The following is a 12,551-nucleotide window of genomic DNA, read 5'->3' as shown; positions in this document are numbered from 1 at the left end:
GTATGGAAAAGCAACTTAAAGAAATCATTAACTATAAAATTATGAGCAGTTTAAACCCTCAAGCTCAAGTTTATAAGCGTAAATTATGTCATTCTTTGTAGATACTTTATTATGTTGGATCCAAACAGCATCTTAATGCATTTAGTATCAATTAATAGATTACATTGAGTTAATTATTTTGGCTTTCCATTTGTAAAAAAGAATCCCCCTCCCCATGTTATTTTCTAACAAGAGTTTATATGCTGAATTAAAAAAAAAAAAAAAAAAAGCCTAAAGTACAGTTCTGTCCCACTTGAGAGAATGTTTCTCTCTTATACCCTGAAAATATTGTTTCCTTTTTGGAAAACATCTTTTAAAAATCTATTTTGTAGATCATTTCCAACAGTGTTTTATTCAAAGGTCCTAAAAATGGTTCTTTCTAAGGCTCTTCCAGGGTCAAGCAAGAAGAGACTATGAATGTCTTGATCAGAGCTAACATTCATAGGCAAAAATGTCCTCAGCCTTCTCTTTTTTCCTTTCTTCCAAGTTGGCCAGTGTCTATAAACTCCACCGATTAGTAGTCAAAGCATCCCCTAACCCTCGAGCCTGTGGGAATTTGGGAATTTCAACAGGAGCACATCAGTCCCAAAGGCCTCCTTTACTCTTGAAGAAATCCCTCACAACAAAGGACAAGGGGGTTGCGGGGGAGGGGTGGGTAAAGGACTTGGACCGGAAGAAGTGAGTATTCTGGCGTTTGAATAGTAAACCCCAACCACTGGTGGATAGCTAATAAGTAACCGTGGAAATGCAGTATTGCCCGGGTACAGATACGCTGAACAAACCAAACCAAGTCTTCAGGGAGTGGGTGATTTCTTCCCTCTGGCCTCTCTCTGGCTCTTCCCTGAACTTTTTCCACCACCTCCTCCTGCAGGGTTTGGATCGACCTTCACCCAGTTCTCCGCCCCTCCAGCCCACCCCTCCAACATTCCTGGGACTTTTCCAAGCTGCGCTGCTGAACTCCCAAGAGGAGGACTCCTAGAAACGCGAGTGAATCTAAATGGCTTGGAGCTGTACCTTCCAGTGACCTGAGCCAGTCTGGACGTCCTTTAACCATAATGCTTATTTATCCAGGTCTAGCCGAGGGTGAATCAGCCTTAGGACTCCAAGCGTTTTATGCAAATGAGCACTCACTTGACTTGAGGGCTGGAACTTGTCCCCAATCTCATCTCGTCTTGCCCCAGCGCCTCCCTCTACTCAACCTGTGCGAGCTGGAAGTTTTAAGAAGTTTCCATCTCTTGTGCCTGTCTCCACTTGCTCCCCAAAACCCACAACAAGTAAGAACGACGATCTTCCTGGAATCCATCCACTATTTCTAATCCTTTCTTTATTCCTTAGACACCGTCCCGAGCACCACCGTACACCGAACGCCCCCGGGCTGCAGGATTATTGCCTTCGCCCATTTTAAATGGCCCAGCACCTGCCCCTGCCTCTAGCCGCCACCTTATCCCCTCCTCGCCTGCGGGAGAAGTCCAGGCTGTGGGTAGGGGTTGGGGGGGGGGGCGGGTGTTCTGTGCAATCTGAGGACTACAAATGTTCACTTTCTATAACACTCGTCACCACGCCCAGCCTTTAGGCTACTTATCCGCACCAGCTCGCACACTCACCCATGGCCAAAGGTCCTCCTTCTTCTGAGGTCCCCAGAGGAGTGCGAGTGACCAGATTCTCCGGAGGGCCAAGTTTTCCAAGCGCCTCTCAGGCTTCTAACGCCCCAGCGAGTGACAGCCTCGCCCCTCCCAGCGGAGACAGCTCACACGCTGCCTAGAAACTCTGTGCGCATGCAGACCCCTCCCTCTTTCCACCTGCCTGCCCGGGGTGAAACCTATTTCCCTGGCTTCAGAGCACCCCTCCCTAGAGGTCTCTACCCTGCCCCCTTTCACTTTCAGATTAGTCTCTTGCAAATGTCTCCCTCTTCTACACATTAAGTACTCATTCCACAACACATCTCAGAACCCCATGAATGACCCCTTATCCAAAATAATGATCCCTAAAGTGGGGTCTTGGAAAAGATTATTCGGAAAGAAAAGATGGTTTGATAGGATGTTTTTATATTCCCTAAAATTTTCTCTTGTCTTCAGTACAACAAATTCTTCTTAATAATGTTAATAAAGACAAATATAAGAGAAAAATCTCCCTTTAATTTATAATTTATTACCTTTTTTTATGGTAAAGTTTGTTTCTGTTATCTGACAAGGCTGTGAAGTCCTAACACACACACACACACACACACACACACACACACACACACCATAATATGCAGAAATCAACTGGAAAATAAAGGGACTCAATCGGAAAGTGGGTGGATGCTGTTGAATGAGCACTGGGGCTTATCAGTTGCAAGGATGGAGTTGTGATTCTATATCTGCCCCTGGTATGCTGGGACTCAGTTTCCTAATGTGTAAAATAGAGGATATGGAAAAAGTCATCTCTAAGGTCCCTTCAAGCTAAAAAAAAAAAATTATATAATTCTATGGGTTTTTGACCTAGTTCTTTTAGGATTCCTCCTGGAAAAGTTATTTCAGTAAGTCAGTCCCCAAAGTGTCTTAAGTTTTTTTTCATGCAAAACACACCCAAAAGTATACAGATCTGTACCATGCTATACCATGAGCAACTGGAAGAACAAAATAAAGTGGAAATGATTTCTAATTTGAGGGATATTGCTGTCTAATGAAGAAGAGTTGATAGGAAAAATAATATCTTTAGTAGAATACATAGATAAATGCAGATAATATTCATTAAAATGGCACAGAAACATTTGCACAATTATTTGTCATGTAATGAAAGAAGTACACTCCCTGCAGTAAATGCATTTTGGTTAAATGGAAACAGGAAGTCTTTCTTGTGGGACGGGGAAGGAAGTAGTCGATAAAAGTTAAAAGTGTTCAACATATCATTCAGAAATGCATCACCATTCTAGAAATTAATAAAAGTGAACTGTAACTGTAGCAAAGTATATCATTTATATGTTAGGTCAATAATGATATGTTAGTAATTTTGGAGATTAATTTATAAAATCAGATTTATAATTGCCTCCAACAATTTACTGCCTATTTATTAAGTGCCTATTCCAAGTTAATATTCTAATTCTGAAAGTTAGAACCATTCAAGTCTTTCCAGTGTAATTCTATCATGATACTGAAATACAAAATAATAATAACAATAACACAAACTGAGTACAATTGGTTATATCAGGCAATATTCTTAGGGCTTTGTACAACCTCATATAATTTTCACAGCAAATTTTATTTTCACTTTAAAATGTTATTTTCACTTTACAAATGAATAAACTAAGGCACTATAATATTAAGCATTTTTCCAAATTCATATAGGTAATAGAATTGTGAGATTTATACCCAAACAGAAATGCTCCAGAATCCATGACCTTAATCAATTCAACACACAGTCTCCAAGTGGAATGTCATCTGCTTAAAAAAATATTGTGGAATCCTTCAACACTGAATATAATTCATAAATATTTTAAACATTCTCAATAAATAAGAATTTCAAAATTCAATAAAGCTATAAATCATATCCTGCCATCTAATAATCAAAACCATGATGTTATTTCTCTTTTGGACTATTGTAAATGAATATTATCAAATTTCTGATATTTAAGTAATCTATCTTACAGTAACCATATAAATTGGAAGCCATTATCTCATCTGAGATTTTACAAATTATATAATTTTGAGATTTAATAGACATGCCAATTAATTCACTGTATCAGTGAGTATATGTTCTTTTCATGACTCCAACTCTTTAGTATTTCTGCTTTCCATTCTTACCAATGAATTGTCCATTAAATCTGAAGGTTCTGCCTCTAAAACAACTTCATACATACCCTTCACCTCTAGTCCCATTGCCTATACCACCTTCTGTCAAGTCCTATGGAGATATTATGAATACGTCTTTTTTAGAATATGAAGTTCTTAACAACTATGAACTCAAAATTGAGGCTTTAACTGAAATTCTAAACTTCTGACATGAATGGAAATTTTTGATTGCACAGCCAAATTACAGATTAAAGGGATCTCCTCTAGGCATAGAGTAATGATGGGTTCGTTGAGCATTTTATGGCCCAGGCAGATATCATTTCAACATTACTAATGGTTTGATTCATTTAGGGAGAATGTCAAATAAGAAGAATACCAAAAAATGAGAAATCAGAGCGCACAAATATTGAATAACTGTAGGCAAGAGGAGCTCATAAAAATCAGTTCAAAAATAATTACGGGCTATGGCGAGAACCCAGAGAAAGTTATCTAAGGAAAATTTCAAAAAAAAAAAAATAGTCAACTGGATTGCATACTGCAGAATGAGCAAATTAACATGAGGACTACCAAATTGCCTTTTGATTGGCAATTCAGAGGTCACTGGTAAAACATTAGCAAGAATAATGTCAAAGGAGAAGGAATAGAGAAATTCAGAAGAGAATGAGTAATGAGGAAGAGGAGGGTAGGAAGAGTGTAGACAACATATTCGTAGCTCATCAGGAAAGCAGTAGGGTGGTGCCCAGAATGTGTGTGGGATAAAGGAAGTTTATTTTACAAAAATAAAAGAAATGTGAGAATGTTTAATATGCTAATGAATATAGAAGATGATGCTTTTAGAAATAAGTTGACTAAGATTAAAGGACGAAAATAAATGAAATTTAAGAGCAAATTCAGGGGAAATAAAGCATGAAAGAGGAGGATGGATGGAATGGATAAACCATTATTGCTATATTTGCATTTAAGATTATAGAGATTGAATAAAAATGAAACCCAGAGTAAGACCAAAGGAGGAAATCAATAAAAGTGACAATCCTTGATATTGAGGCAAGTCTTTGGAAATGAGTATTAGGAGTGTCATCAACAAGGATACTAAAGTATAATATCATGATTGTAGGAAATGGTGAGAAAGAAAAAACAGTCTAAGTGCAATTAAAGTGACCTAATGCATTTAGAGATTGAAATGTTAGTGAGTTACATAAATGTTAATCACAATTATAAATATTATTTGAGAGAATAAATGGAAACACTCCATGGATGGCCATAAAATTCAATGATAAGTTGTCATCATCTACATATGGATAAACAATCAAGAGGAAATCACAGATCCTCAAGCAGGGTAACAAATGATAAGAGGGATACTGTAGAGATCAACCTGTTTTTTTAGAAAATGAAGTTTCCATCCTTAAGACTTATGTCGTTTCATTGATGATAGGTTTTGTTTGCTTGGTTTCACTTTTGTTGAGTTGTTTTAGTCTTATAAATATTGTAGTGGTTATATGTTAGCTCCCATGCTGTGACAAATTACTTGAGCAAATAACTTATAGGAGGAAAGTTCTATTTTGGCTTCATTTAAGAGGGTTCAGTACATGATCACTTGTACATTGGTTTTTGGACCCCTGGTGAGGCAGAACATCATGATGGTGAGCACATGGTAGAATAAATAGCTTACCTCATGACATTCAGGAAACAAACAGAGAAGAGTGAAGGGACTAAGGTTTGAATATACTCTTTGGAGGGCACAACCCCATTTACCTAACTTCCTTCCACTAGGCCCCACACCTTCTGAAGGTCCCAACACCTCCCAATTGTGCCAAGGCTGGCAACCAAACCTTTAACACATGAGACTTTGAGGGACACTCCAGATCCAAGCTACAATAGGCTGTTTCACAGCAATTTTGTCATGCATATGTGACCCTCAGGGGCCTTTTTTACCCAGGAAGAAAAACTAACACCTCAGCTCCCAGATACAGTCCCCAATTATAATCCATTGGCATTTGTTCCATTCTTAGTAGGATTTCCCTTGAAGGAAGTGTTTTTTTTTGTTGTTGTTTGTTTGTTTGTTTTTTTGCTTTTTAGTTTTGTTTTTCAATTGGGTCACAAGAGAATTTTTGAAAGATTCAAGGCCTCCTCTTCAAAAAGATATAGGGAAGTATCTTATGAGAACTATAACAATAAAGCGGGGGTGTTTTTAAATTTCTTTCCTTGAAGTATTTAAACACAGCATGTTTTAAATTTTCTTTTCTTTTTTTTTTTTTAATTTCTATGGAACAATCTTCTCTCCCTAATTAAAAAAAAAAAAAAAAAAAAAAGACAAAGACAAAGAAGGGTAAAGGAAGGGAAGGAAGGGAAAGTGCCCCAGAGAACAGTCCAGTGTCTGAAGTTTCACCCAGTTGGGGGCCAAAGAACCAAGCTTACAGGTATGGCCAGAAGTCTGTTCTGTTAGCCTCTAATGGCTACTAGCAGCCCCTTAAGCTTAGAAGTTATTGGAGACAATGCTTTTGAAGACATTGAAGAGGCTGGATATCATATTAATTTGAAACCTGTAGAGAAGATACCTTCCACAGAGTTTGGACACATTCATCCACCACTGCAAAAAAAGCTCTGTCTATCTGTTGGACTCTACGTGCACAGCAACTTGTACCTCTTGCTCAACTTCATTTGCAGTTGTTTGCATCCAACTCCTGACTGATCACCCATAGCATCACAGTGAGCTCCATGGCCCTCATGATCCACACGCTTTTGGTAAAGCACAAGAGTGCAGCTTGGTTTCCAGATATTGGTGTTGATTTTGTCACTATCTTGTGTGCTTCTGCTGCCCACCGTATGATGTTTGATTGCTCTACTCTGCTCAATTAGAGATTAATTATAGATATATAATATGGAGCATCTTTTCATATGCTTATTTTACATATTATAATATCATCTTGGTGAGGTATCTGTTTGGATCTTTTGTCCATTTTTAACCAGGTTGTTTTCTAATTTTCCAGTTTTAAATGTTCTTTGTATATTTTGGATAACAGTCCTTTATAAGATATATTTTTACAAATATTTTCTCCCACCGTGTGTCTTAAGAATCACATTCAGCATACTTTAATAATTAAATATGATTACACATTTAAACCAGACAACATAAAAGCTGTATAGTGAGTATTGCTTTGCTGGAAACAACTGCCACTGAAGTTTCTGCAGTAGTGAAAATAAATATTCACTGGTCCCTTTAGTAGTAAGTGAATTGCATGAATTTGTAAAGGTATACGCATGAGACCAAGAGTTCCAGTTTCACAATTTCCACACATTAGCAAGATATTATGATATGTTATCTTAAACATTGCCAAAATACAAATGTGCCAAGTATTAAGACTTTAACTCTACCAGTACCTTTTTTTAAAAAAAAAATATTTATCTTTTAGTTGTAATTTGACACAATACCTTTATTTTATTTTTTTATTTTTTATGCGGTGCTGAGGCTCGAACCCAGGGCCTCACACGTGCTAGGCAAGTGCTCTACTGCTGAACCACAACCCCAGCCCTCTACCAGTATCTCTGTATTGAGTTAACTGATTTAAAAACTAGATGTGTGTCCAATGATCAAAAACAAGCCCTAGTAGAGTTGTAGACAATGCTGTATTTTTTTACCCAAGAATATTGGCTCCTCTTTGTACACATTATTACAGAATTTAAATATCCAACTGGGAAAGGGAGTTTTCCAACATCTGCCTCTATGAAGACATTTTCTGACAGATGTAAAACCATATTAGTACTTGCACTGAATCTGTCACATGTTCTAAGCACAAAGGGATTTTTAGCCTCCTTTTCTACTGATCAGTGTTAATAAATTCACTCCTAAGCTAATAGAATTCTTATGGTTTTTATTAATAATATTAATTTCTCCTTGAGTTTTCCACAATTGCTTTTAAAATCAAATTTTTACTATCCTCCACTCCTTAAACGTTTAGTCTAGGAAGCAGACATCTAATTGGAAAAGAACTAAAAGCATTTGTAAAAGCTAATGAAAATGATAGTCTTACGTATTTTCAAAATAAATAGTTGACAATTTAGTTAAAGAATTTCTGATATTCCTTTTTTACTACCATTGTTATTTTATGCATTGTGCCCTAGAAATTACTAACCATTATTTTGTACACTGATATATGATTATAAAATAAATATTGTAGCTAACAATAAGTGTGTTGGTGGGCACTTAAAACCTGGCCTTTTATCTAAGTCTGAGGATGTTGACTTTCATATTAAACCAATTACAGCAAAGCACTCCTCTTTCACCTTTGGCTATACCAGTGGTTCTCAACCCTGGCCTCACTTGCCCCAGAACTTTTAAAATAATACCTGAACTCACCACAATTTAAATGTATTAGATAGAATTTTGCATCATGAGCATTGTTTGGTACTGGAAAAGGAACCTAGGAGTGCTTAACCACTGAGTCACATCCTCAACCTGTTTTTGTGGGTGGGGGGGGGATTTTATTTAGAGGTAGGGTCTCTCTAACTTGCTTAGGGCCTCACTAAGTGTCGGAGGCTGGCTTTGAACATGTGATCCTCCTGCCTCAGCATTCCTGAGCCACTGGAATGACAGGTATGTGCCACTTTGCCTGGCTCATGGGTGTTTTTTGTTTTCTTTTTTTTGTTTGTTTGTTTTTTGAAAGCTTTCTAGTGCAACCAGGGTTGAGAGTCACTGTGCTAGACCACCTCACCTAGTTGGTAATGGTTTAGCCACCCTGCATTGAGAGTTGGAAAGTTGATATTTGGTTTCATGAGCATTACTTCCAGAATACATGCTGATAAATGTTTAGTCAGTAAGTTTTATTGAACATACTCCCTTAGCCTCTTTACATTTTTCATTTCTGAAAACCTTACAACAAAAGAGTAAGTAACGCATTAGCATAATTCACAATGCAGATGAAAACACTGAGATTCAAATATGTCAAGTGGTTCCCCAACATTATGCAGCTACTAAATTTCAGAGTAAGAACTGGCACAGAAATCATCATTCCTTCTCCTGAACAATGCTGACCCTAATCTAATTCAAATCTCTCAATGGTGACTTCATTCCTCTTTTGTGCTTGTTCCCATTATCCCTCTGTTCCCAGATCTAGCTACTGAAATGCTCCCCCATTAGTATCTGATCTGCTTCCAGAGATTTTGCAACCACACCACTCCAGTAGTTAAAGCTGATACTCTTAAGGGTCTTGAAATAGCAGACCTATTTTGCATTCATGCATATGTAAAGAATATACTATATTTCTTGCCTTGTCCTTGAGGCAGTAGACAATTATAATCATTTTAGATTCTCTTTCAAGTTAGTCTTATTTGTATAACTTTAAAACAAACTTTAAAAAACCCTGTGCAACATGATCCCTTCAATCATTTGGATCTGAAATGTCCCAGAAAGGCCCATGTGTTAAAGATTTGTTTTCCAGCTTGGCGGTATTGGGAGTAGAAGGTGATAAAACCTTTAAGAGGTGGGTTTTCAGGGGGAGGGCTTCCTGTGTTTGGGAGTATGCCCTGAAAGGTGATAGTGAGAACCTGGGCCCTTTGCTTTCACACAATGAGGTAAGCAGCTTGTTTGATCATGCACTCCCACCATGATATGCTTCTTTGTTATAGGTCCCAAAGCAATGGGGCCAACTGGTCATGGATAAACCTTTTCTCTTTATAAAATTATTTGTCTAAGGTATTTTATATAGTAATAGAAAGCTGATTAACACAATCCCTTAGTATAAACTTCAGTCCTTTTTTAATTTCATTATTGTTCACACATTAAAACTAAAAATTATTTTCTAACTTTATTTGCTTCTTCCCTACCTCACTTTGTGGGGGATAAAAATTTTTGAAATAATATCCTCTCACTATAACAATATCTATAGTTTCACCAAGTACCAACAACTGCCACTAAATGCTTCTCATAATATTTGTAATAAAACTTCAGAATACAGACTCTCTGTTTTGTTGTTGTTGTTTTTAGTTTTTGTTTGTTTGTTTGTTTTTACTGGTGCTGTGGATGGAACCCAGAGCCTTGTACATGCAAGGCAAGAACTCTACCAACTAAGTCATATCCCAGGCCCTACAGAATACAAGGTCTCTAAGAAACCACTTAGTTTAGAGCAAGGCTACTGAAACTGTCATGTACATTGAATGAAGATCTAATTAAAGTACTATTCTAATACACTATACATATTGTATCTGATTATAATTCCCTCTTTCCCATGTATTAATATGTACCATTTTATTTGCTAAGTACTTTGCCTGGATTACCTACCTTTTGTCGCAAAAATAACCACACTATTCCCTTGTTGCAGATGAGAAAACTGAGACAAAGGAAATTTAAGTAACTTACCAAGTTCACAAAGAAACCCAAAAAGTCTGATTCCATCACTCACATTGAGTAAATACACTTAACTTGCTATGAACTTCAAAGTCAGATTGTCAACCATATCTAAGAATTACACAAGTCTTTTAGAATGTTTTATCTATTTATGCTCAATCTGGATGGAACATGTACCATCCCCGAACCATGACTTGTAGCATCAAGGAATGGTAGCATATAATTTCATATTTGACAGTCTGATCAAAATGAAATGGATTAAGGGACATAGCACTTTAAAAAAAAAACAGTCTTAGAAAGGTGTACATGATGGCTTACTGATAATTATTTAGAAGAGTTGCCAAAGGCCAGTGTATGTCTATACATTAGTAATTTCAATAAATAATACTTTCAAATTTAAAATCTTTTATCCCAGACATGTAGGAAAAAAATAAGAAATATTTTTTGAGTGTTTGGCACTCACTGACTTATAAGAAAAATTAGGAAATATGACCATGATCTATAATTTCATCCATAGGTGTTAGGTCACATAATGCATTAAAAATGTCCATGTATACTCCTAGTATAAATAAGCACAGCAAATAGTTTTCAAGTCACATAAAAATTTTTAAGAAATTACACAGAACCTCCATATAACAAATGTGGAAGTGTGAAAGACAGAAGTTAGAATGATTTATGCACGAATAATTGTAGGTTCTGCATATAAAAAAGGCTTTTTAACAATATGTCATTCTGTATGCACCAAAGGATACAGGGGAAAGTTAAGAAACTTCACTTTAAATTTATTGTAAAATATGGCCCAATTACCAAAAGCAAATGAGACATAATTTTCTTTCTGCCAATAAAGCAGTTTTAAGTTTTGTTCATTTTACTTTAGACACCATAAGGATGATTCCTGAAAATTTTTTGAAGAGTTTCACAAATCAAATGTATTTATGCTATAGTAAATTATTTCCAGGACACCAGAAATACGCAGCTAAAATACAATTCAAATGAGATCTACATTTAATGTAGAAGAACTGGAAATCCTGTATCTATATCAACATCAATATCACTTCTGTGGACTATAAAATGAGAAGATTGATTTTGCATGGCTATAGAGCCAGAATTCAAAGCCCCATTTAAGATACATCACTTAAGTCACACCTCATACATTTCCAATAAAGATAAGCACTTTCAAGTTTCTGTATTCATTTGCAGCTTTGGAAATGCTGGATACTATTTTTTTACTGCAGTATTTGAGTTTTCATTCTCTTTTATGTTGACAGACCTAAATATGGTGAGAAGTTATTTTGATTAGGCAACTGGGGAAACAAAAGAACACTCAGATAAGATAAGATAAGATAAGGAAGAAAGGAACTCAATGAAAGGTCAGATAGGTTGAAAATAGTAAATATGTTTCATTGTAATGTCTTCTATGTGCCTGGTCCTTTTGTATGAACATAATAAAATATCCCAACAACCCTGAAATGGTTAAAATATATATATATATGTGTGTGTGTGTGTGTGTGTGTTTGTGTGTGTGTGTGTGTGTGTGTAGAGAGGGATACACAAATGGGAAAGAGAGGCTGATTCAGAGAAGTTTTTATATAACTGACTGAGTTTCAAATACTGAAGTTACTCCAAAGTTGTACTCTATGAATGAGAACAATGGGTGGCATCTATGTCTCTAATCACTGAAAGTATCGGACTAAATCACTCATCTTCTAGCTTGTGTATCAAAGAAAACTGTTATCTAGAAACCTAAATAATTCTCTTGAGCACATATATTAGTTAGAGCTTATTGATTATAAATCTCAGTCTATAAATACAGATATGCAAAAATATCACTTATTTTCTGAAAGTTAACTCTAATATAAACTTCAATCTAAACTGGGGTGGCTGAGCATTCAACCTTGGGAGTACCAGGTTCCTCCCATCTCAGGGATATTGCAGTCTCTGGAGTCCTAATGGTATCCTTTAAGTCGTGTTCTCAGGCTTTCATATCTCATAAGTCCTCCAAACCAGCCACCTCTGTATCTTCCACATCATGCTTGGCTATGGTCTCTTTGGAATTCAGGGTCTTATTTCTCATAAAACACCACTCTGCCATCTCTTTTGAGGCACAACCACCTCCTCAGGGTACCTCACTAGAACAATATCAGATCCCTACTGATCATTTATCCACTCTTCTTCCAATTTAAAGTCTGAGAAATGCCACTTTAATATTGCAGAAATCTTTCATTCTCTCTTCAGGTTTCTCACAGAGGGATTCTGTCCACTCACTTCAAGACCCTTGAACTTTGGTTCACAAAAGCCAAGAATAGAAGGGAACTGCAGACTATCTTGGCGTTCTGCTATTATTAGTTAAAGCCTTTCTGACTGCAAGTGAGCACAGCCCAACTCATACAACTTCATGCAAG

The 12,551-nt window shown here is 36.6% G+C and overlaps 1 protein-coding gene across 1 annotated transcript in view; it reads right to left on the bottom strand.

Annotated features, from left to right (window-relative positions):
• Positions 1–1,799, bottom strand: part of Gpm6a (glycoprotein M6A) — a 336,642-nt gene extending 334,843 nt beyond the window's left edge. The window contains exon 1 of the mRNA XM_046427554.2: positions 1,644–1,799. Coding sequence (XP_046283510.1) covers positions 1,644–1,647 — 4 coding nt within the window. The 5' untranslated portion in view covers positions 1,648–1,799. The remainder of the gene's footprint in view (positions 1–1,643) is intronic.
• Positions 1,800–12,551: the final 10,752 nt, after the last annotated feature.

The sequence above is a fragment of the Marmota monax genome, unplaced genomic scaffold (assembly GCF_021218885.2).
Source record: "Marmota monax isolate L192 unplaced genomic scaffold, Marmota_monax_Labrador192_F-V1.1 WCK01_AAM20220418_F8-fsc00159, whole genome shotgun sequence".
NCBI classification, from domain to species: Eukaryota; Metazoa; Chordata; class Mammalia; order Rodentia; family Sciuridae; genus Marmota; species Marmota monax.
This window is presented reverse-complemented; position numbering and strand designations above follow the sequence as displayed.